This window comes from Microcebus murinus, chromosome 7 (genome assembly GCF_040939455.1).
Source record: "Microcebus murinus isolate Inina chromosome 7, M.murinus_Inina_mat1.0, whole genome shotgun sequence".
Taxonomy (NCBI): domain Eukaryota; kingdom Metazoa; phylum Chordata; class Mammalia; order Primates; family Cheirogaleidae; genus Microcebus; species Microcebus murinus.
Genome location: NC_134110.1, coordinates 58,868,035 through 58,893,729, shown reverse-complemented (window position 1 = coordinate 58,893,729; position 25,695 = coordinate 58,868,035). Strand labels below are relative to the sequence as shown.

The window sequence follows — 25,695 nt, the reverse complement described above, 5'->3', positions numbered from 1 at the left end:
AGGGAAAAGACAGTTCATTTTGGGGATGGGTTGGGTTTATGCTTCCTTTGAAATATTTAAGTATAAATAACTAATAGAGGTGATTGGATATATGGGTCTGGACTCAGGAGAAAAGTCTGGGCTAGAATCATAGACCCCTAGTAGAGTAGCAGCATTCAAGGGATGCCATTGGAGTGAATGGAATTGCCAGTAGCATATGAAGAATAAAAAGAGAGCCAAGAATCAAATTTTGGGGATCACCAACATTTATTTACATTTAAGGAGTAGATGAAAGAACAAAAGCCAGAAAACTAAGTTGAAAAGAATTATTTAAAGACAGTAGGATATCCATGAAAGAAGAGAATTCAAGGAATGAGTGCATTTTAAAAAAGGGTATAATCAGCAGAGACAAATTCCATAGAATGGCAAATATGTTGTTAAATGATAAAACTATTCAATAATGATCTTTGCCTGATCGGTTTCAGGGAAGTTGTTGGGAGTGAAAGACAAATTCAGGAGAAGGGAAAGGAGATTGAAAAGAAAAAAATAAAGATAGTGAATATGAACTAGGCTTCTTGATGGCTTGGGGAATTTATAAAACTAAAAGTAGCTGCCATGGGGGATGAGACAAGGAGCTCACCAAAGATAATCTAGAAGAATGGTTATAGTTTAGCTAAGTGAAGACCCTAAATCTGTGATGGCATTGGTTCTCTAAGATTCTGTGTGTGATTAGCACATTAGCACACAATCTAAATGCAATTGTTTAGATCCAAGTTTGGAAATATGTGGGCAGATATAGTAGAAAAGAGAATAATGAAGTTGAGGGTGGCTGACAAGGAAAGTGGTTGAAGTAATGTTCAAATGGATTGGGAGTAAATAGCTATTAATTTATAGAGTAAATAACTAATTTTAATGGGGGTTTGGAATGCATTGTTTTGTAGTTCTTTATGGATATAAAATTGAATCTGCATTGGAAGATGAATCCTGAATTTAAAATGTTATTGTTAAATTTTTAATATATTACTCATGCATTCCTAATACTGTAACATTCAATTTTACCTAGGCCTATCCATTACCCCTATGTACTCTCTGTCCTAAAAGTTTCAGCTACTAGGGAAAATGTTTGTTCCTGTAAGGAATGTTAATCTGAGAAGCAGTATAAGAGTGCAGACTCTGGAACTAAACTGCCTCATCAGCTCCACTTATTTGCTCTGTCATGTTGTGAAAGTTGCTTTCTATGCCTCAGATCCTTCTTCTGTAAAATGAGGATAATAATGCTACCTCAAAGACTTAATTTGAACATATATTAGCTAATATGTAATAAACAAAACACCTAAAAACTGTCTCTAGTCCAGAGTATATATGCACTATATAAGTGAAGCCATTATTTTATGAAAATACATTAAAACAATTTTTATTTTGAATCAGTTGTATTGAAGTCCATGCATTTTGATGTGTAGGCATTCTTTCTATGATTTAGATGATTTAGAGTTTTTTATGTTATATGCATTACAAATATACTAATTTGTGACTGCCAGTTTAGGAGATAACTATCATACAAGCTGATGCATCAGGACAACTATACCTGTATTCTTGAGCTGTATAATTTCTGAGGCAAAAGCGTTGGGTTGTCTTAGAAAGAGCATTGAAATCAGATTGGTGTAAATTTTTTTTATTTAACTATATTCTGGGAGTACAAACATTTTGGTTACATGTTATGACTTTGCCACATCCAAACCCTGTTTTGAGGCATGCCCTTCCCCCCCCCCAATGCTCACCACATCCATTAGTTGTGTGTTTACCCGTCCCCAAACCCCAAAGAATATTACTACTGTGTGAGCACCTTAGTGTTGATCAGTCAGTGCCAATTTGATGGTGAGTACATGTGGAGCCTATTCTTCCATTCTTGTGATACCTCACTTTGGGCTCAAGCTCTATCCAGGAAAAATAGAAGAGGTGTTAGATCACCACACCATTTTTTATAATTGAGTAGTATTCCATTGTATACCTATACTAAATTTTATTAATCCACTCATGGATTGATGGGCACTTGTGTTGTTTCCACATCCTTGATATAGTGAATTGTGCTGCTATAAACATTCTCCCTTGGCAAGAGGTGAAGACAACAGGTCAGAGACAACCCAACAGATTGGTGTAAATTTTAATCCAGGTTCTGCCTACGGACATGACTTTAGGCTGGTTGTGTAACACTCCTCATTAATCTCACCTAACTCCAGCTGGATTAATGGTTAATTATTTTTTAATGAAAGCATAAATGATCATTTCTGGGAAAAAAGAAAGCTTCCCTAAAAATAAAAGCAATGAAATAAATTTAAAAAGAGAGAGAGCTCTGACTACAATTTGGCAGTAATAAACATCAGAATAACAAAATCATCATGGATAAATTAAAAGGCATGCAACAAACTGGGAATACTTTGCTGCAACTTACATAAGGTGTTAAAAACCTTAATACCTGAATAACTTTATAAATAAGTGGTATATTCTGTAAAACTCTAGGAGAAAAATAGACAAAAGGTACCAAAAGCTATGTACAGATATTCCCCTAACAAGAAATACGGTGGTAAGTAAATATATGAAAGCATTTGTTTCAATCATAACAAAGTAAAGGAATATTATCTTAATGAGATAGATACCATATTTCAGTTATTTAAAAAACCATGGTGAGAGTTTGATAGTAGGGTAGCAATGTAGGATAGTCTTTCTATAGAGTACTTTCACAAAATAAATCAAGAACCTTAAAAATGTTCACAGACTTTCAACCTGGTAGAAACAACGATTCAAATAAAAAGTATGTAGACAAAGTTCACTAAAGCATTATCTGTAGCAATTAAAAAGATGTTGCCATGAATGTTAAATAATGGGGCAATGGCTAAACAAATTATTAATATATACATAGATAGCTATTTAAATGCTAAATTTTATTGAGGCTGACGTCTGTAATCCTAGCACTTTGAGAGGCCGATGTGGGAGGATCTCTTGAGGGCAGGAGTTTGAGACCAGCCTGAGAAACAGTGAGACCCCGTCTCTACAAAAAAATGGAAAAATTAGTCGAGCATAGTGGCATGCACCTGTAGTCCCAGCTGCTCAGGCTGCTGAGGCAGGAGGATTGCTGGAGCCCAGGAGTTGGGCATTGCATTGAGCTACGATGATGCCACTGTATTGTAGCCCAGGATACACAGTGTGACCCTATCTCAAAAAAAAAAAAAAAAAAAAATTCACATAGAAATTAGAAACATTTCTATTTCTTTTGAGATTTGAAAGAAATTGAAAGTAGTATCTGTAAAGAACTTGTTACAAAGTTTTATCCATAGTAAATAATCATAGAACTGTAGGTCTTACTTATCATCACTTAACAAATATACTTATTTAGTCTTATGATTTATGTTTGTCATTAGCTAACACAGGGTTTGCAATAGGATTTTGAGTCTAAATTTAATACATCAGTAATCTGTAAACAATGAATTAGTAAGGACTTTGGATAATTCTCATTTCTGAGATTGTTTAAAAAGAAAAAAGAAAATTTAAGAGTAGAACTGAGCATTGGACTATATCCTTATTGACCACTTAAGTTGTTCATCTGTGATATTAGAAACAAATCTAATTACTTAATTTTAATTTTTTTAAAAAAATGCTTCCTTTTAAGAAAAATAAAAAAGTAATATTTTATTCTCTGCTGCCCTTTTTAGAAGCATGTTGGTGTAGCAGTAAAGTATGAAATTTGAAGGCCTATGTGATCTCAAACAAGTTTCTTGATTTCTCCGAGTCCCAGTTTTCTCTTTGTTAAAAAAGAGGATTGAAGGTTGATAATTTGCTTGTACGTGCACAAATGTGTGCATACTTTTAATCAATAGAAGAATAAAAATAAAAAACTAGGCAAAATGAAAAATTCTTCATTTTAAAAGCAAGCAAATAAATGTCAAAAAAGGAAAACTGTCGGCTACCATTTTTCTCATTTAGAATCAAAGGGTTATGTGAAAGATTAGTGAAATTTTCATGAAGTGTCTAGCAGGTAGCCAAAAATGTATTATTAATACAAGTCATGAATTTTTCAAACTATTCAAATTCTTTCTTTTAATATTTTCTAATGCCAAAATATATATTTATGTTCAGAATTATAGTCAATTATATATTTAATGTGTGAATAGTGAAAATATAAGCTTTGTTAGTATAGGAATAAAAATCCAAGACAGAGACTATTAAAATCTCCTATAGCCAAATAACCAGCAAATTTGACTATGCTAGACTCAAATTATTCCCCTGTTATCAAATGGCACATTAAATTATGATATAATATAGTTTACCTATATAAAAGAAGTTATTTATCATTTCTGAAATTCTATTTTGGTGCTCTAAAGGTGTTTCACATTCTAAAAATTCGTTTGTTCAACAAAATCTACTAAGTATATATTTATCAGGCCTTATTTTAAGTGCTAAAGATTTAACAGTGACAATGAAATACAAGATCTCACCCATCATGGAAATTACATTCTTGAGAGAGGAAATAGTCCCTAAACAGGGTAAGTTTAGATAGTTGTAAGTGATACTATTTAAAATTCTTGGCTGGGCGTGTTGGATCATGCCTGTATCCTGGCACTCTGGGAGGATGAGGCAGAAGGATTGCTTTAGGTCAAGAGTTTGAGACCAGCCTGAGCAAAAGTGAGACCTTGTATCTACCAGAGATAGAAAAAATTAGCTGGATGTGGTGGTGTAGGCATGTAGTCCTAGCTGCTCAGGAGGCTGAGGCAGGAGAATTGCTTGAGCCTAGGAGAATGAGGTTGCAGTGAACTATAATGATGTCACTGCACTGTACCTGGGGCGACAGAGTGAAACCATGTCTCAAAAAAATTGTTTTTATGCAACCTAGTGGGATTTGAGTGGGAAGGGATTATTCCATTTGGAATAATCCAGGAAGTTTTATCTGTGAAGGTGATATTTGAAACAAACCATAAGGTTGAGAAGAAACCAGCTATGTGAAGAAGCCAGAAGATAAATATATAATTAAGAGCAATAAGCAGAATATAAAGTAAGGGCAATTAAAGTTCAGAATAGGTGAATAATCTATGAGGTTTTTTATGAAAAGTCATTTAAGTGTCAGTGAAAGATAAGAGTTTTAAAAATGTATGTTTTGCAGGGAGATGAATGAATAAAGTGTAACACTGGATGGTAGTTAATTTATGATTAAATACATTTGTTAAATTGTTTGCATTTAAATGAAAGAGTACATGTGTAATAAGTCATTTGTAATCAAGTGTGGGATGCGAGAGTGAAGGTGTGAAAGGGAACTAATAAGAAGGCAAAGCATAACGGAAAGCAAAATGATATTGAGTAAAATTAATTGGATTAATTGATTATGTGACATAACTGATGAGGAGAATATAGTTTTAAATTATAACATGGAGGGTTTGAAGGAAGTTGACAGTCCTGTTTAGACTAAAGGAGTGAGAATCAGAAGGATCTCTAAAAAGATTAAAGAAAGACTATGATATAGTCTGAAGTTGGGCTCATAGGGAAATAAGTTGAAATATTATCAAAAAACAAAAATTGGCCAAAGCAAAATGAGAAGCAGCTCAAAAAGAAAGATGGGAGAATGTGATAAGGAAAGGAAAATGCTGAGAAAAAAAAGAATAACATAAGAGTTGACTGTGTGTGTAAAAGAGCAGGAGAATGAGAGGGAGAGGAAGAAAGAAGAGTCATTTCATGACTAAATATTTCACATCATGAGTTTTGTAGAAAGACACATCAGTCTTGCAACCTACTAGTTATATGACCTTTTTCAAATTTTCTAGTAAGTAAAACTGAGAAAAAAATAAGTCCTAGAACATATAGTTGTGCTGAGTAAGTAACATAAAAGCTCTTAGCACAATACCTGACATGTACAAAATATCATTATTATTAAAAACTTAATTGTATAGAGACCAGTAATACTAAATTCTAGAACTCAAGATTTTTATTTATGTAATTTCTACAGCTTTGTTACATTTCATTTTCTATGCCTCAAGCAAGTACAATTTCAGTTAAAACATTACTGAAGAAAAAGAAAATGCTAGACATAAGTGTGATCCATGGTTACCTGGTCTAGTGGGGAGAAGATTGACAAGGGAGCAGCATCAGGGAACTTCTTAGAGTGAAAGGAATAATCTATATCTTGACTGTGGCGAGGTTGCATGACTAAATACATTTGTCAAATGTCATAGAAATTTTTACCTAAATTGTGTGAATTTTACTTTATGTAAATTATACCTCAATAAATCTGACTTTAAAAATTATTGAAAATATGAACAATTAAAATCCATTTTTATATATTGCCCAAATAGTTCTAAATATATGTTAATAAGAAAATAGTTTACTTAATGTAACACATCCCAGGCAATTAAGAGCCAAGATTCCCTCCCAAGATGGGATTTCAGAGTTGGAGGAATGGTAATGAATAGGGTGAGCCTATAGCTTCAGAACACAGAATGAAAAAGAAGGATGACTAAGTTGGACAAGCTGGAAAACAAAGAAGGGACTTTGAATATAGCATAGTGGGCATGATATTAAAGAAGATAAAGAAAGGTATTTAGGACTCTCAGATAGTTCCAAGAACAGGCAAGATAGTTAACCGAAAAAAAAAAAAAAGAGAGAGATTCTGTATATTCTAGATATTTATTGGTAATGATTATAGGAAAAAGGACAGATGTGAAATGTAATTTTAAATTGTTTTGGGCAAGCTGAGTTTTAGTCCTGATGGAGTGTCCACTTGGGGATGGCTAGGAGATAACTGGAAGTGTGAGACTTAGAGCTTACAGGAAAGGTAGAATCTGAAGGTCAGAAGCTTCAGGATTGAAATGACAGGTGAAGCTATGAATTAGGTAAAAATCATTCAAGGATAGAATAAAAAGAGAAGGCTAATAACACTTTAGGAAATGTGTACATTTGAAAAACGGGCTGAGAAATTGATACAGAATGAACTAAAAAGAGAGTCAGAAAAGTACTGGGCCAAACAGTTGAAGGAGACAATATCAAGAATAGTGTAATAATTTTATCAAATGTTGCAGTGAGGTCCAGTAGAATGATGCTAAGGAGTGATCACTCAATTTGGCAAATAAGACTTTTCTAGTAACCTTTGAGAGATAAGTGTCGTGATATCAGACCAGCTACAGTATTCAATGATGAGGTTTTTCCTTAAGAAAAATCGCCATTAAATAAGATAACTTCAAGGCCAGGGAGATCTTAATAAATGAACCAGGGGTAACCAAACAACATGTTGCATTTGACTCCATACTGGAAATACAGTAAGAGGCTTCCTCCATTGGCATATTACTTTATATTCCAAATATACAAGCTCACTGGAAAGAACCCAAATGCTCAAATTATGTAAAAGCTCATTGTTTGTATGCTAGATACGATAGGTTCCACTTAAAAAACTTGCAATAGGCCGGGCGCTGTGGCTCACGCCTGTAATCCTAGCTCTTGGGAGGCCGAGGCGGGCGGATTGCTCAAGGTCAGGAGTTCAAAACCAGCCTGAGCGAGACCCGTCTCTACTATAAATAGAAAGAAATTAATTGGCCAACTGATATATATATAAAAAATTAGCCGGGCATGGTGGCGCATGCCTGTAGTCCCAGCTACCCGGGAGGCTGAGGCAGAAGGATCACTCGAGCCCAGGAGTTTGAGGTTGCTGTGAGCTAGGCTGACGCCACGGCACTCACTCTAGCCCGGGCAACAAAGTGAGACTCTGTCTCAAAAAAAAAAAAAAAAAAAAAAAAAAACTTGCAATAGTCATGAATAATTGATGGTAAAGTTGTTCATTCCACATATTTTAATTCCACAGATTTTACTCTTGGGAAATTCAGTATAAGATCTAGTTATGACAACGGAATTGGGAAGGTTTTAGTTTAGAGTAGTTAAGGAACAACAACCCAGTGTTGTTCCCGAGTAACCCAATTTTTACTCTGCATTTTCTCAATCAAAGATTTCTTTGAGTTAATAAACTCTTTTAAAATTCAGTCAACATTTTGGATGAGTAAGTCACCTTAGTATAGATTGTTTGAATCCATAATTGAATTTATCACTCTATGTAGGTACTGTTTTTATTTCTAGTTTACAGATTGAGAAATTGAGGTACAGTTAAGTTAAATGACTTACTCATCCCATTTGAAGCTGGAATTTAAACCAAAACAATATGATTTTGTGCCAGAACCCATGTCCTTAACCATCGGAATTGGAAGCTTTACTATGACAAGATGAAGGATGTAAAAGTGTTAACGCCAAGAAGGAGGACCTTGCGCAGAGAATATTGTGACAGAACAATACTAGAGAGCTGGGAAGAGGAGGAGAACAAGAAGAGAGGAATTCAGAAAGGGAGATTTAATGGAGACCAACTCCATTAAACTCTAGTTTGCAGTCATATTTAGGATGCTCAATGTAACTAGCATTGGCATAGTGGCATTTGAAAGGTTAAAATTCAGTCCAGTTTCTATCCTGATGTCTAATACTCATCATTTTTGCTCTGAGAATGGCCCTATCCAACTTTTACTCCTCTTTATTCTCAGAATTGAATAGAAACATTTTATGAGATTTCCCTATGTGTGGAACATTTAGGATACATTCTTTTGAATTCTGAGGGAGTGTTATACTACATGACATTAGTTACTCTGTGGAGTCATTCTTTTACCCTGGACCAATAACAATCATCAGCAGCATCTTTGGAAAAAGAAAGACAATTTGTTGTTGAAGCATGAGTACTATTTAAAATCCATATATCTATTTCCTTTTCTCATTGAAAATAATTATTCCAACTTAATGGTAATCCTACTTTGATTTAAAATGTTAGTATCTTAAAAAATTTAAAATAAAAAAGTTAATATTAAATGTCACTTTGTAAAATATTTATTTAGATGACATGGATGAAATGATATAACTAAAATTTGTTTCTTTTAATTATAATATTGCTACATAAATTTCACTTATTTCATCTGAATTCACAATCCAAGTATATAATTATTTTCTAGGATGATCACCATGGACATAGGGAGGAAATTACTATTACAAATCCTTTCTAATTTACTCTTGCATTGGAAACTTATATCATATTTGCAATATATAATCATAATTTAATTTATTTTAGTAATGTTTTCTTCATTTAAGTATCAAAAATTTTATTTCTCTCTACAAGTTTTCTCAGTTTAATTTTCCAGGCACAGTTTAATCACTTTATTTGACGTGTCTATTGTTTGCAACACAGTATTAGCCTAAAGGAAATTTAAATATTTTACAACAGCATTGAAAATATAAAGTGAAATATCATATCTAAAACTGACTTATTTTCTATTTAGTAATTTTGTCCTATTTATTTCACTCCTATGCATAGGAATCCCTTTACGATTCTGCTATTCTTGAAGGAAGAACAAAGCTAGGTTCATTATTTCACACTTTAATTATGGTTTGGGGGACACGATCATTTGTGTTTGGATCCTTTTAAGATTATATGTATTATGATAGGGTTCTACTATGAATTATTTCTCATTCTTCATCTGCCTATTTGTCTGCCTGAGTTCGAAGGTAAAAGATATCTTTACTGCTCTCAAAAATATTTTATATTATCATTTTAATGCCATAGTTAATATAATTTAAATTCAGTTTATAAATAAGATCTCACAGGAGTCTTAGAAATGCTGAAATGAAAAGTATAGATTAATCAGTGTAAACAACAGCAAATATCACAAGAATTGATTTTGAGGGGAGTTATTGTGTTTAGGTTTTTATTTTTAGTTTCAGAACTTAGGGCAAACATTTTGATAATCACTATTATCATTTCATTTTCTGTATAAGGCTAATTTTTGTAGGTTGGTTAAAATTCTTTGGATAGGAAAAAAAATCTGCAGACTTTTAATTAAATCCACTTTCCTGAGCAAAAATATTTGACTAATTATAAATTTCAAAAGCTCATTATGTGTTTGATGCCATGACAATTTTTAAATAAGAATTTAAAGTATCAATAATAAGACTAAATAAAAGTCGAGTTGCAGGGATTTCAATTTTAATAACATGTGAGCACTTAGGTAAGTGATCATAGCATAAAGAATATTCTCTACTATAAGACTTTGTGGTATACATAAGAAAGATCACATGGGTCTCCTTTCCAGCATGGGCCCGATCTTTGTTTTTATATTATGGTTACTATTAATTTTGTGTCATTTTTAAATGAACATTGTCAACAATTCTAAGTGAGTTTAAATTCTATTTCTAAGTAAACATAAATGTAAAGATGCATTTTTAAATTTCTTTATTAAGTTCCTTTCAACTTTCCACACAATCTTGTGATATGTATTATAGTGGATATAATTGAAATGTATCTTATGGATACATTAATTATGTCCCACATGTGGAATATAGTGGTACTAATAATTATGTCATGTCAAAACATAATAAGATGGGGATAAGACATTTATACAGGATAATAATATTGCTCTGTGAATTATATTTCAGGTAGAATATTCTGAAGTGCATAACACAAATGGGGAATAGTTTATTAATCCAATGAAACTGACTTATGTTTATATCTTTTGTCAATGGTTATTGTACTTTTTCTTCAAAGCAAATTTTTTATTTTTTTATTTCAGCATATTATGGGGGTACAAATTTTAAGGTTTCAAATAGTGCCCTTGCCCCCCTCCCCCCACAAGTCTGAGCTTCAAGCATGACCATCCCCTAGACGGTGCACATCTCACTCATTATATATGTATATACCCGCACCCTCTTCCCCCTCCCACCTAAGCACCACATATACTCCCCCTCCCACTTCCCCCTCCCACCTAAGCACCACATATACACCTAAGCACACATATACCAGCAAAATGGTATTAACTGAGCAGCACCTAAGTAGACACATAGGAAGTACATTAATTCAAAGCAATTTTTATGATAACCATTATATTCCTTCTCTGAGGGACATCCATTTTAAAATTTAGTTTACCCTCTAAAATGTATCTTGTTTTTCAAACATATAGTGTTTTTCAAACATAGTTTTCAAACATAATTGTTACTAACAAGTTAAAAATAACTGCTATTAGAAAGTAATTTTCTCTTAAACACGTTACTATACATCAGGAAAAAATGTATATAGTGGAACAATTGCACTTTAGCATAAAAGATCCTTCTGGGTTAGATCACTCTTATGATTCTTTTTCCTGGGGAAAGTTCCAGGCTTAATGAACTTTTCAATATAGTCCATGTCTCTGTGTAACTGTCTCTATGTCTTTCCCAGCCTCTAGCTCCTTTTCTCTCCTTCTCCCTCCCTCTTTCCTTGTCTCTCTCCTTCCTTCACTTCTTCCTTTATCCCATTCCTCTCTCTGCTTCTGTACACACACTCTTTGTAAAGGAAACTTTAATGAATGCAATACCAGTACAAACAGATTAAAAGTTTCTAGAGCACTTTATATTATCTATATTTATGAAATAGGTATGATAATACAAAACCACAAACACTTAAACATCATTTGACTTCAAAATCAACCAGTCAAGGTATTATATATCAAATGGAATCTTAAAGAATATCTGAGCCTCAGCAACATAGTGAGACCTTGTCTCTATAAAAATACAAAAATTAGCCAGGTGCTATAGCATGTGCCTGTAGTCTTAGCTACTGGGGAGGCTGAGGCAGGAGGATTGCTTGAACCCAAGGGTTGGAGGTTGCAGTGGGCTATGATGATGCCAGTGCACAGTAGCCCAGGCAACAGAGTAAGACCCTGTCTCAAAAAAAAAAAAAAAAAGAGAGTATCTGATTAAGTATTTATTTTACAGATGAAGAATTTTATGCCCAGAAAAGCAAAATGAGGTATTTGTAGTTGAGGGGTTTTGAAGCCAAGACTTGAACCCAAGTCTTGTCTCTTCTTATCTTTTAAAAATGTGCTCTTTTAAAAGATTTTATTTAATCTTATCATATGAGATTTTCTTTAATTGTATCATAAATATCCCATCACCCCAAATCTGGGCAGTTCCAAGGCCCCATCAACTCTGTACTGTACTTTGTAGGCACAAAACCCTGATCTTTCCCCATAGGCCAAATGCATCCTGATTTTTAATGTGACAACCTAAATGGTGCACAAATCCAAGTCCTCGAATAACAAAATTTTGGTTAGTCTGTTCACTGAATTTAGATGCCAAAAACAGACACACACTATTTCCTTAGATTACTAGATTGTTCCTAATTAACTTATTTCCCAAAGCAGTTCAAATATTATTTTCTTTTCTATTATAGGGAAAGGAGCCTGTAAAATTCGTCTGTGGCATCTTCCTTGAAGTATTAGTCAAGGAACGTGGCAGGGAGTCAATGGAGACACACCAGACAAATACACACAATAACAGGCAATCTAAATATCTAAACTAGATTGTCAATGTTGACAACCTAATTTAAAAGACTAGTGCTCATAACTGTAAGCCTCAAGGTAGTACAACAATTTTGTAAGTTTATGGAGCTTTTATTTTTCATTTCATTCTATTTTCATGTAAGCACATATGGAGTTTGGATGTCCTGTATTCCTGGGAGCAAAGGAAACATCATTTTTAAACAAATACATTATAAACAAAATCAAATTAATATTCTTCAATTTCAAATGTTACAAATGCCGTAAGTTATGTATATATTTTATTTCAGAATATTACAGTGATACAAACATTTTTGTTATTATTTCAGAATATTATGGGGATGCAAATGTTTTGATTACATGAATTACTTTTGTATAGTTTGAGTCAAAGTTTTAAGTGTGATCATCACCCAGATAATGTGCATCGTACCTGTTAAGTGTGAATTAACCTATCCCCTCCCCCTCCCACCCACCTATTAATTTCTGTGGAATTTTACTACCATATGTACACATGAATATTGATCATATAGTTCCATTTTAATAGTAAATACATGTGGTGGTGGTTGTTCCATTCTTGGGATACTTCACTTAGGAGGATGGTCTCAAGTTCCATCCAGGTTGATAAAAAAGATATTAATTCACCATTTTTTTTAATGGCTGAATAATACTCTATGGTATTCATTGACCATATTTTATTAATCCACTCATGTATTGATGGGCACTTAGGTTGTTTCCACATCTTTGTGATTATGAATTGTGCTGCTATGAACATACGAGTACAAGTATCTTTTTTATAAAATGTCTGTTTTTCATTTGGGTAAATACTCAGTAGTGGACTTGCTGGATTAAATGGTAGGTCTACTTTTAGTTCTTTGAGATATCTCCATACTACTTTCCATAAGGGTTGAACTAGTTTGCAGTCCCACCAACAGTGTGTCAGTGTTCCTTTCCTTCCACATCCATGCCAGCGTCTGTTATTTGGGGACTTTCTGATAAAAGCTATTCTCACTGAAGTTAGGTGATATCTCATTGTGGTTTTGGTTTACATTTCCCTGATGATTAGAGATGTTGAGCATTTTTTCATATGTTTATTGGCCATTATTCTATCTTCTTTTGAAAAGTTTCTGTTCATGTCTTTTGCCCACTTTTTAATGGGGTTGTTTGATGTTTTCTTGCTGATTTGCTTGAGTTCTTTGTGATTCTGATTATTAGCCCTTTATTGATGTATAGCATGTGAATTTTTTCCCCATTCTGTAGCTTGTGTATTCGCCCTGTTTTTTCCTTGGCTGTGCAGAAGCTTTTTAATTTGATCAGGTCCCATTTATTTATTTTTGTTGATGCTGTGATTGCCTTTGGGGTCTTCTTCATAAATTCTTTGCCTAGGCTGATATCTAAGAATTTTTCCAAACTCTTCTTCTAGAATTCTTTCGGTTTCATGCCTCAGGTTTAAGTCTGTTATCCATTGTGAATTAATTTTTGTGCATGACAAGAGGTATTATAATTTGAAAATACTTCAAAATTTGATTTCAAACATATAATGACTGTAATTTTTAAAGCATACTCAAATTATAAAAACACATCAAACCACTAAGATGTCTTCTATAATAAGCATAGTTCATCATATATAAAAACATGAATCTTAGAAATCCCCTCAAACTACGGCCCGCGGGCCACATGCGGGTGTTTTTGCCAGTTTGTTTTTTTACTTCAAAATAAGATATGTGCAGTGTGCATAGGAATTTGTTGATAGTTTTTTTTAAACTATAGTCTGGCCCTCCAACGGTCTAAGGGCCAGTGAACTGGAACCCTGTTTAAAAAGTTTGAGGACTCCTGGCCTAGATAAATTTACCTTCCAAATCTATATAACAGCATTTTCCAAAATTTTTATTTTGCATAGTCTGAGACTATTTCAGCAATATATTAACAGATGATAAGTGGAGAAAAAAGGTGGGTGTTCAGTTCTCAAATGATTATTCTTTACTGTAGGTTTTGAGGGTCTAGTATATGTAAATTTTTACTGTGAATCAGAGAGGGTGGAAATTGAACAAAAATCTACTTTGTCACTTTCACTTATTTTCCTTTTATAAAGTACAGCATATGATATCAGAATTGAAAGAAAGTTTAGAAATTATGTGGTCCATTCCTCAACCAACGAACAGCGCTTCTACTAGCGTTGATTGATTCCTCTAAGTTGTTTTCCATTCCAAGGAAGAAAAAAGACTTTGTTTGGTTGAAACAAAATATTATTTCTGGGTTTTTTTCCTTAGATAGAGCAAAGAACTGGCAAAGAAAAATCAATTTGCTGGTGAAGAATTCTCTACAATGGATCTCTTTATCAATGGGAGACTTTCTTCTCTAGGGATATTATTCTTTATGGAATGTTTTCTTTATGGAAACAGATTATACAAATGGAGAAAAGGTATTCCTTTTGAGTCAGATGGCTTCATTTGAGTCAGTCTCGTGTTATCTGACTTCTTACAATTTTGAAGAGAGGGCTGTTTGGTTATTGTCTCAAGGATTATTCTCCTAGAAGAGTTTAAAACTTTAAGTTAAAAGGACATTTACTCAAGTTTGTTGACTAAATTAATCCATTGAGATTTCATTAATTAAGTCTTTAATCAAGACTTTTTCCATTTGGAGACCATCCATAGATGATGATTTGGCCTGGAGATGAGAGATTTTTTGGAGATCAGAGATTGTAATTTAATTTATAACCTATTAATATTTAAATGGTTATATAACTCTATTGGCATCTTTGTTTGCTTACAGAAAATACAAATTAATATTCTCATTAGACTTCCCAGTGTTCTGTTGAATATAAATTGTGTTACACAAATTTGATTCTACATAATTTTTAAAGCATTAGTAAAGAGAAAGGCATTTTCACAAGCAATATTAAACCAATACGCCACAAGCCAAATCCAACCTGCTGCCTGTTTTGTAGATAAAGTTTTATTGGAACACAGCCACACTTATTTGTGTATGCATTGTCTACAGTTGCTTTCATGCTATAGTGGCAGAGTTGTGGCAGAGTAACAGTTTGCATGTGATCCACAAAGTCTACTATATTTATTATTGGGCCCTTTACAGAAAAAGTTTGCCAGCTACTACCCCTGTATCACATTACTACTACCTAGTAATCAGAAAGAATTTTATGTAGCTTCCAAAGGAGTCTGCCATCCAGGAAGTAGTCTAAATATTAGAAAGTGCATATGTTTCTATGTGTATATATCCATATATCTATATGTATGTTAAAACTTCCTTGTCATTTTGTGCTATTCATATTTAGCATACTATTTTGCTGCTATAATATCAACATGACCTTTTTTAGAAACTTCTCAGATACTCAGGTTAGCTAATATTCTATTAGTACACATATTTTTTGATGCTAGGCTGATTTTTTTGTTGTTGTTCACTTGCCTTTGGAGAAAATAAACTTATTAAACTAAGAATATTTCTTGAGGTACATACAATTTCAAAGTTATATTTTAATAGACTAATAGATAGTTATACTTGATTGTATCTCACATTCGTATCATGGAGGCATTCACCTGGTTTTTGTATATCATTCAATTTATATTAACGTATGAATATTCCTCACTTTAAATTTTGGCATAGAGTCAATTAGTCAAATTATTATTAAAATGTTACTAGTCCAAGGAACAAATTGTCTCACTTTATTGAATAGTTCATTTAAATTTGCTGGTATATTTAGAGGTCATATAGTGTAAGCTGTTTATATGTACTTTATCCAAGATTTTCTTCTTTTTGAAATGCTTTCTTCCCTTTTTATCTTATTTTAATTAACCAGTTTTAATTAACCACTTTTAATTTGTTACTAACCAGAATTATCTGATATGCAATGAGATTTTTGCAATTCAGAGAGTAATATTTAAAAATTAAAAAACATTGGCTCAGGAGAGGATACTGTAACTTCTACTTATACTGGTACATTTTCAGTCCCCTTTTCCATTATGCTATTTTAAAAATCAGGTAAGTATTAAAATACCTATTTTTAATAGGCACACTTTATCTAGATGTTTTTACTATAGTTCTGAATTTATGATATTAAGGGGGTATATATGTATATGTTTACATTTCTACCTAAACACACATTGCTTGTGAATTTACATGATAGCATTTTATTATGGATACCCACTTGAGTCCACTGAGCTTATTTTTCCCAGTATATAGGTTTATATAATAGTATATGATTGAGATTTTTTATTATATATATTTATGAGAAATGGAGTTTTCCTATATATCTCTCTTCTAATAAAAATCATCAGTATGCTTTTAAAATGCTGTTTTATGTTTGCTAGAATTTGCTAACTGAATTTAGTTCTTGTCCTAATCAAGGTTTTTAAAGACCCTTTTTGATGTGTTTTGAAGTGGTACCTGTAGAGGGCATTAACCTCATTTCATGAGAAGCTTACCATCTCACTTTCTTCCGTTCTTACATTCTAATTTTTTTTATAAAATTTATTTTAATAATACTTTGTGCCTTTACTGGCATGGTATGTTAATAGGAGTTTTATTCCAAAAGCTTCTTTCTTGATACCAGTTCTAGAAAATTCAAGTTCAAAAGTTTCTAATAACTGGATCTACATATATGCTGGGGCAAACTGCTTTAATACATAGCTTAATTTTATGATAATAATTTCTAAATACAATTCTAAAATTTTATTTGACACTGACTTACAACTTTATTACAAATAAATAAATTCAATCATGATTAATTAAAAGTCAAAGCTCTGACAATATTACCATTATCAAATTTGTATGCTGTCAAATACATTTTCCTGGACATATTATACATGTATCAGAAAGTGTTTTCAGTCTGGTGAAGATATGTTGTCTTTTCTTTAAACTTGTTTACATTTTATTCAGATTAAAATTATTTTTCATAATTAATAATCATGCTTTTATTTACCAAATTGCATATTTTAAATCTAAAAAATAATGACATTTAATTTGTACATACTACATTGAGTGAAAGTAATATATCAGCCTACCATTTCTTTTATGCATCCTGTAAGTAAGCCTCAAAAATAAGAACTGAACATTAATTTTATGGGTTTTTTTCTACTCGATAGGTGCTATGGATATAGAGGAGAGAAATCGCCAAATGAAAATTAACAAATACAAACAGGTAGCCGGATCAGATCCCAGACTGGAACAAGATTACCATTTGAAGGCAAGACATTTTTCTTTTTACAAGTTGTAAAATAATCAATTAATCATATGAAACAGATTCTTTTAAACTGCTGAATGCAGATTAGTCAGACACAAACACATAATGCAATGGCCCCATGATATTATTAAATGCTAAAATTTATAATGTGTTTATATGCCAGATCTTAGAAATAGAATTTGCCTTACTTAAAAATAAAACATAATATTATATAATATTGAAGGTTAAAGATATTAAGGACAAATCTTTTAGAATTTTTCATCTTAAAAATCTCAAAGCCCCTCAAAATTGTGTAGGAAAAACTTCTATTATCTTCTTATGGCTTTCTTTCATATAGGTATTTCTCCCATTTATAGTATTTTCATTGAACCTAGTTTATTACTGAATTATTAGAACAAAATACAAATGTTCTTTGGTTTATGATGTTTCAGGTTATGTGTTTTTTACTTTAGGATAGTGCAAAAGCAGTACACATTCAGTAGAAATCATACTTCACATTTCAGCTGTTCTGTTTTTCACTTTCGGTAACATGTTCAATAAATTACATGAGCTATTCAATACTTTACTACCAAATAGGCTTTATGTTAGATGATTTCGTCCAATTGTAGACTACTGTTAAGCGTTCTGAGACTGTTTGAAGTAGGCTAGGCTAAGCGATGATGTTTGATATGTTAAGTGTATTAAATGCATTTTCGACTTAGGATATTTTCAAGTTACAATGGATTCATTGGGATGTAACTCCAATCATAAGTTGAGGAGCATCTGTACATACTCATGAGGTGTTATGAGGACTTCAAAAGGTCTTTTAGTATGAATCTTTTTGAACTACTTTTTGGGAATAAGTTGAAATATGAGTTCTACCAAAGTAGGAAGTAAAGAGTATTATTTCATTGCTCTTATCCTTCATTACCTTTATATTTTCAAGAGATTTTTAGGTTCAAGATATTATTCATGGCCAAAGTATTTTCATGAAAATACTTTGCTCTGATGTACCTATTTAAATAAAAGAGTGAAAATACCAAAATTTACTCATACCATTTAGCTACTATGTGCTCTCTTAGTCATTTAATCATTGCAATTGTAGATTTGTGGTCTCTATATTAGAGAAAAGCAATTTGGATTCTTATATACTTACGTTTATTTTATGCTTATATATTTAACCTTCATTTTCTCTCTATTATATTCCATTCCTTGGTGAAGTCAAGAACTTACTAAGTAAAGCATTAGTCACTATGTTGGGTATGAATATTTAGCAGGTAGCACCAGGTCCTAGCTTCTCCACTAATACAACCTAGAGGAAGCATGAGATTCTTATGTCAGCATCTACTTCTAAATTATAAATCTCTTCCCAAAATTACATGAAAACTGATATTATGAATGCAAGATTGTTCATCACAGAATTATGGTGTACTAGAAATGTCATAGTCTAAAACCAGAGAGAAGTAAATTTAAGACAAATAAAAATAGCCTTGGCTTTACTCAATAGGTTCTAAACATCTAGAAATTTTTCACTAAAATGAGAATATGAATAGATTCAAATAGGTACAGTAATTTCATAGAAAATAGTTCTGTGATGACATAATATTTCAGATACATCTCTAACCATTTCAGTTAGATATCAGGGTGATATCTATGTTTTTTGGGGGTTTTTTGGTATTTCTGCCTTGGGCTAAATAGATATACCCAAACTTTTGTGACATCTGTTATGCTCTAATCTCCCATCTGTTTATTTTATATAATCCAAAGGCCAAGGCATGAAGTCCTAATAAAATCAGATATTAAATTTCTATAAACATGTCTACAGTTAACACGAATTTGTTTGTTTATATTATACTGTAATTCAGGAGGGAAGGTAGTTGATTTATAAAAATACTTATAATCCTCTCAATAATATTGTCAACAAAGAAAAGAATATCAAGAGAAAACAAAGACTGGATAAAACAAGATAACTCTAAAAGTTCATCTTGTGAATAAAATGCATAGCATGGAATCCTAAATACTTGCTACATGTGGGGCATATATTTTGACCCTGAGCTTCCTAACAAGCAGCAAAGGCAGAAAGGGAAACTTAATCAGTTGTATGATTTGCATTGCTCATACAATAAAAACAAGTTCCTAGAAGCAATAGCAATGATGCTTGCTATGGATACTTGACAGAAATTTATTAGAGGAAGATAGACTAAAAGAATACTATAGGCAGGGCTAGGATATTTTTTTTCCCCAAAAAAACAAGTTTTGATTTCACTCCAATCCATGAATAAATGAATGCCTAATGCTTCAAAGTTTTATAAATTTGATACAAATTATTTTAGGATGAGAAAAAATTTAAGTCTTGGTAAAAGATTGATTATACTAAGCAATATGATTTCCTTGATATTCTCTAAGGCAATGGTTTTCAAAATATAGTCCCAGACCAGCAGTGTAAGCATCACCATCACCTGAAGTCTTTTTATAAATGCAATTCTCTGGGCCTCTTGTATATCTATGGAATCAAAACTCTGGGCTTACATCCCTGTGTTTTACAAGTATATCAGGAGATTCCTGTAAAGACAAAAGTTTGAGAACTACTGCTCTAAGGTGAACTGATTGTAAAATTTACTTTTAGGTAACTAAATGAGTTGACTTCCTCAATTAGAGTTTTAGCTAGAAGCCAGAGGTGAACGATGTCATCAAAAAATGGAGACTTTATTTTTAGAATAAATGATCTGGCACGTTTGTAAGTCCTCCCATAGTTTCTAACAAATCCTACCATTGAATATTAAATATTTATCATTCTGTTTTCTATTGCTAGGATTATGCAGCCAGATTACTCAAAAATATAATCAAATCATCAACGTGCAACTTTTTAAAAGGGTCCAAAACACAACCCTATTTTGTACCACAGCAAATTATTTCCTGGTGTGGAACTGTCTTTGCTGGACCATCTATCTCCCCATCATTCTAGATTGATCTTACTCTCTTATGTGTGAAAAAGATTACAGAGGAATCTTCTTCAATCAAGGGCATATATAGATTTAAGTTATTGTTAATTTTCATGCTAATAGTTCCTTAGAATAAAATTTTTAACATCATTCCTCTCTTTTTGATGTGGGATATTTAGCTCATATTTACATTCTTTACTTCCTTAGTTTGATAACAAGTGGCAATTATAGAGCCTGTTGTTGAGCATTGTATTTTGACATTAGATCTGATTCCTGAAAAAAATCATTTAACAGTTGAGGGAACTAAGATATAGAAAGGTTAATTGATCTACCCAAGTTCACATAGCCACTAAGTCACGGAAAATATTATTTGTAGCTAATACAGTTTTTTCAAATTTGAGACAAATGAGATGATATCCAAAGCCTCAGACATGGAGCATATGCTGTACTTCTGAGCTATATTTCAGTAATTCCAGTAAGGCTATTGTGAAGTCTTGTGTGAAATCTAATTGAGTGTTAGCCTAGCTGTTTGTTTGTTTGGTTTTTTTTAAACTATAAAGTCTACATTTTAAATGGCATTATCTCACTGAATTTTTCAAGAGTTCTGCATTGATAGCTGTAAATAATTCTTATTAAATTAAAAAAAATCTTTTTAGTAACTCACTTTGAAAACATCTATAGAGCAATACCTACTAAGTTACTGTCTTTCTAAGAATATTTTAAGTATATTAGAAAATTTGAAAGCCAAGAGTCTATTTTTAATAAGAACAACAAAAGGAATTTGCAGACGTGATTCCTAGTTAATCTGTGGATGATTTCCTAGGAGGTTTCCCTTAAAATAGAGTTTAACTATGTACTCAAGGTGCTTTTTCATTTCAATTGCACTCTTTTTATTCCAGCTTGAATGTGATTCACTATTCTATTCTTGGCAGTAATTTAAGGATCAACTTATATCTTTTTATATAAAACAAATTTTCTCTCCTCAGAAAAATATCATTTGTCTATTAAATTTAGCAAGGCAAATTCTAGTTTGGCACAGGTCAACTATCCTTCTGTGAGTTATATAATCATAAGTCATCATAATTATTAATAACTAAAATTTGAACATTGTATTTACACATGAAAATTAATATGTAGAATTTGATATTTATTTAAACTTATTTTTTTTTAAATTAGCTATATTTAATATTTTTAAATGTTCCCCAAAGAAATATTGTTATGAAGATTTTTTTTTTTTTTTTTTTTTTTTTTGAGACAGAGTCTCGCTTTGTTGCCCAGGCTAGAGTGAGTGCCGTGGCGTCAGCCTAGCTCACAGCAACCTCAAACTCCTGGGCTCGAGTGATCCTTCTGCCTCAGCCTCCCGGGTAGCTGGGACTACAGGCATGTGCCACCATGCCCGGCTAATTTTTATATATATATCAGTTGGCCAATTAATTTCTTTCTATTTATAGTAGAGACGGGGTCTCGCTCTTGCTCAGGCTGGTTTCGAACTCCTGACCTTGAGCAATCCGCCCGCCTCGGCCTCCCAAGAGCTAGGATTACAGGCGTGAGCCACAGCGCCCGGCCTATGAAGATTTTTTTTAAAGAGTGAACATTTCAAGAGATAATACTATGCAGTTTATTGGTGCAGCATTTATTAGAATTCACAGCTTATTTCTCTGTAGAAACAATGGTCCTGTTTAAAGAAAATTTTGTGATAATAGTCCCACATTATTATTACAAATTTCTTACTCCTATTATAGCTCTTATATCAGAATTTTCTGTTTTCTTATTTGCCTCTAAAAAATTAAGAAGCGATATAACTCATGAGTTGTCCAGATCTTTTCAATGTAGGCCAGAAGCCTACAATAATTTTTTTAACCCATAATCTAATGGATTGAGTTAATATTCTAGGTCAGAGGACAACACAGTAAAAGAAAGGAAAAGAAAGGTTTTCCTCCATTCATTATGCATGCATGATCCTAGACACTACACCTACATCTTGTCACCTTTTTTCTCCAGGCTTCTAGTCCTTTAAGCACCCATTCATAAATCTCAAAGATGTATTAGGAGGAAAGTAATTCAATTAAGCTATTAATAGTTTATATTAAAATCTGCATAACAACACAGTTTCATTTTTTTTAGAAAGCCCTATAAGTACAAATAAAACCAAAATTGATAGAATTTTTTTTCAAAATTGATAGAATTATACTCAGTATCAATAGAAAATATTTCAAACAGTTAAAGTATATTTGGCAAGTAGATCACCTGTTAACTATACTGTTTCATTTTATTAGAATTTGTTCTCTTCTCAACATTGAGAAGACACATTCAATGTTAGCCTTAAGTGTTTTACATTGACTTTCAAGACATAGGAAATGAGGATATCAGCAGAGTAAAGACAGGTTGAGGCTAGTTAGGAGTAACCATGTATGGGCTGTTGAAAATTTGATGTTTGCAAGTCAAGAATATTTTAAGGCTCAAGAATCATCAGAATGTGGCAGCAGTGCATAAGTATGGTGTATTACATAAGGGCACAGCTTGGGTCAAACAAACTCCACTCAGGTGTATGGGTAGGTTTCCAGGGGTCCTCAAACTTTTTAAACAGGGTGCCAGTTCACTGTCCCTCAGACTGTTGGAGGGCCGGACTATAGTTAAAAAAAAACTATGAACAAATTCCTATGCACACTGCACATATCTTATTTTGAAGTAAAAGAAACAAACGGCAAAACCACCCACATGTGGCCTGTGGGCCGTGGTTTGAGGACTCCTGGTTTAGCCTCTTATTCACAGTTTCTTTATCTATTAAACAGGGTTTGATATCTATTTTATAGGATGGTGTGAGGATTAAATGAGATGATATGTATGTATATAAATGGTTTAGAACCTAGTAACTGCTCAGTAAATAATACACATAATATTAGTTACTATTTTATGGTAACAACAGCAAATATAAATAATGATAGGCAGCAGAAATGAATATGATAAGGCCAAAAAGAAATGGTAAAGATAGGCCAGGTGTGGTGGCTCACGCCTGTAATCCTAGCACTCTGGGAGGCCAAGGCGGGCGGATTGCTTGATGTCAAGAGTTCCAAACAAGCCTGAGAAAGAGCAAGACCCCCATCTCTACTATAGATAGAAAGAAAATTAACTGGCCAACTAATATATATAGAAAAAATTAGCCGGGCATGGTGGCACATGCCTGTAGTCCCAGCTACTCGGGAGGCTGAGGCAGGAGGATCGCTTGAGCCCAGGAGTTTGAGGTTGCTGTGAGCTAGGCTGATGCCACAGCACTCACTCTAGCCTGGGCAACAAAGTGAGACTCTGTCTCAAAAAAAAAGAAAGAAATGGTAAAGATATAATTGAGCTATTGAAAAGGATTTCAGTGTAGCTCAAATAGCATTGAATGTTCCATTTATTCTCAAATAAAGAGATTCAAGCAGCAGATATCTAAAAGGAAAAATGAAATTCAAGGAAAAAGAATTTATGAATATTGAAGCAATATGGAGATGTAAAAAATAAAAAGAACATTTTTAGGAGGCGTAGGTGGGAGGATTGCTTGAGTTCAGAAGTTCAAGACCAACTTGGGCAACATAGTGAGACCCTCATCTCTACAAAAATTCTTTTAAAAACTTAGCCGGGCATGGTGGCATGCACCTGTAGTCCAGCTACTCGGGAGGCTGAGGCAGGAGAATTGCTTGAGGCGAGGATTTCCAGGCTACAATAAGGTATGACCACACCACTGCACTTCAGCCTCATCAACAGAGCGAGGTCCTGCCTCAAAAAATAAAAATAAAATAAAAGAGACTGAAACATATGTGAGATGAAAAATTACAAACCAAATATTACTGAACTTAAATTTTGCTATCAAGGTTGACATTAAAGGTGACTGGTCCTTGTTGAAGTGATTAATAGATATGTATATGGGTATGGGTGTTTATACTGAATTACTCATTAATAGTGATTATGTAAATGGATCTGAAAACTGAAAGACTAAATTTATTAAAAGCAAATTTTAAAATGTAAATTAGATAGCTTTATACAAATTACTAAGAAGATTGATGGAAAATACATGAATTTAGATATGATATAGAAGTGGAGAAATGAGAGGTAATGTTTTAATTTTATAGCAGTGATAGAAATAAAATGCTTGGGAAAACATTTTTTTCTTAAGCAGAAAAGTTGATTTGATTTGCTGGTAGCATATAACACAGCCCAATAGTATAGTAAGGTCCAGTGAGCCCTTGTGCCTGCTAGAGGAAGAGCTGCTGCAGCATCACTTCTCAAGTTACCAAGAGAACCTAGTATTCACATAAAACAGACATCATTGTGCCAGCATTGGGTGGAATCATCTGATAAATAGAATGAGAATTCTAAAAGAAGTTATTTTAGTAACCCAATTGCTATCCTGTAAGGTCTTCAAGGAGTACATTAAGGTGTTTTATTGGAAGTTTTGAAGCATCCTTCTTTGGAATAAGTAGTCTACTGTTCATGAACAGAGGTAGAATTCAGATTTTTGAAAAATCCCTGCTAGATTTAGTCTAACTGAGTATCTAGCAGAATGGTTTCATGTTTTCGAATCAGAATTAAAATCACCCATTTATGGTTTTCACCCTAAGCCAGGAATCTTATCACTTACAGATGAAGATGCCAGAGGCAATGCTAGTGGCTACACCTGGATGTCTTCAGTGAAACACACCATTTCTCTAAACTTCTACTCTACTTTGTCAAATTTATCTATTATTACGTTCATTTCCTCATACTCCTGAAATCAGATAGCTTCAGGTCTATAGCAAAATCTCAAGAGAAACTCTGGAAATCAGTGAAACTGCTGATATGGGAGCGTAGGGAGCAAAAAGACAACTTACATTAAATGGGAGCACTCCTGCTGCCAGACTTGCCTACAGGCTCTGAAAGGGTGTGCTGAGTCCTGGCTGCTGCTGCCACCTCTCACATTTTCCACCTCTCCGTCAGCTGAGGATACATTTCATCAAGTGTTGCACACTTTTTGATTGCTTCCTTGCTCCAAACCAAGCCACAGTCTTCTAAGATGTCTAAGCTGATTGTCCAAGCCAGCCAAGCTCTAAGCCTTTTATTAGGCACGTGCTGTGTACTTTTTATACATCACTCTGGGTTATTTCTCTCTAAGTGTATTTATAAAGAAATACAAACTTAGATTTTAAAATATAGATTATTAAATTGGCAAGTAGGAGCAGCAATATACAATATGGCTCTAGAAGTGTAAGAGATGTTA

At 33.1% G+C, this 25,695-nt stretch overlaps 1 protein-coding gene across 49 annotated transcripts in view; it reads left to right on the top strand.

Moving 5' to 3' along the window:
• The window catches only part of RIMS2 (regulating synaptic membrane exocytosis 2), a 614,692-nt gene that overhangs the window by 451,208 nt on the left and 137,789 nt on the right, over positions 1–25,695 (top strand). For 32 of the 49 annotated variants that reach the window (XM_020288967.2, XM_076005085.1, XM_076005081.1 and 29 more), the window contains one exon: positions 17,444–17,544. The exons of the other annotated variants lie outside the window; for them this stretch is intronic. In XM_020288967.2, the coding sequence (XP_020144556.1) occupies positions 17,444–17,544 (101 nt within the window). The remainder of the gene's footprint in view (positions 1–17,443; positions 17,545–25,695) is intronic. 49 annotated transcript variants of the gene reach the window in all.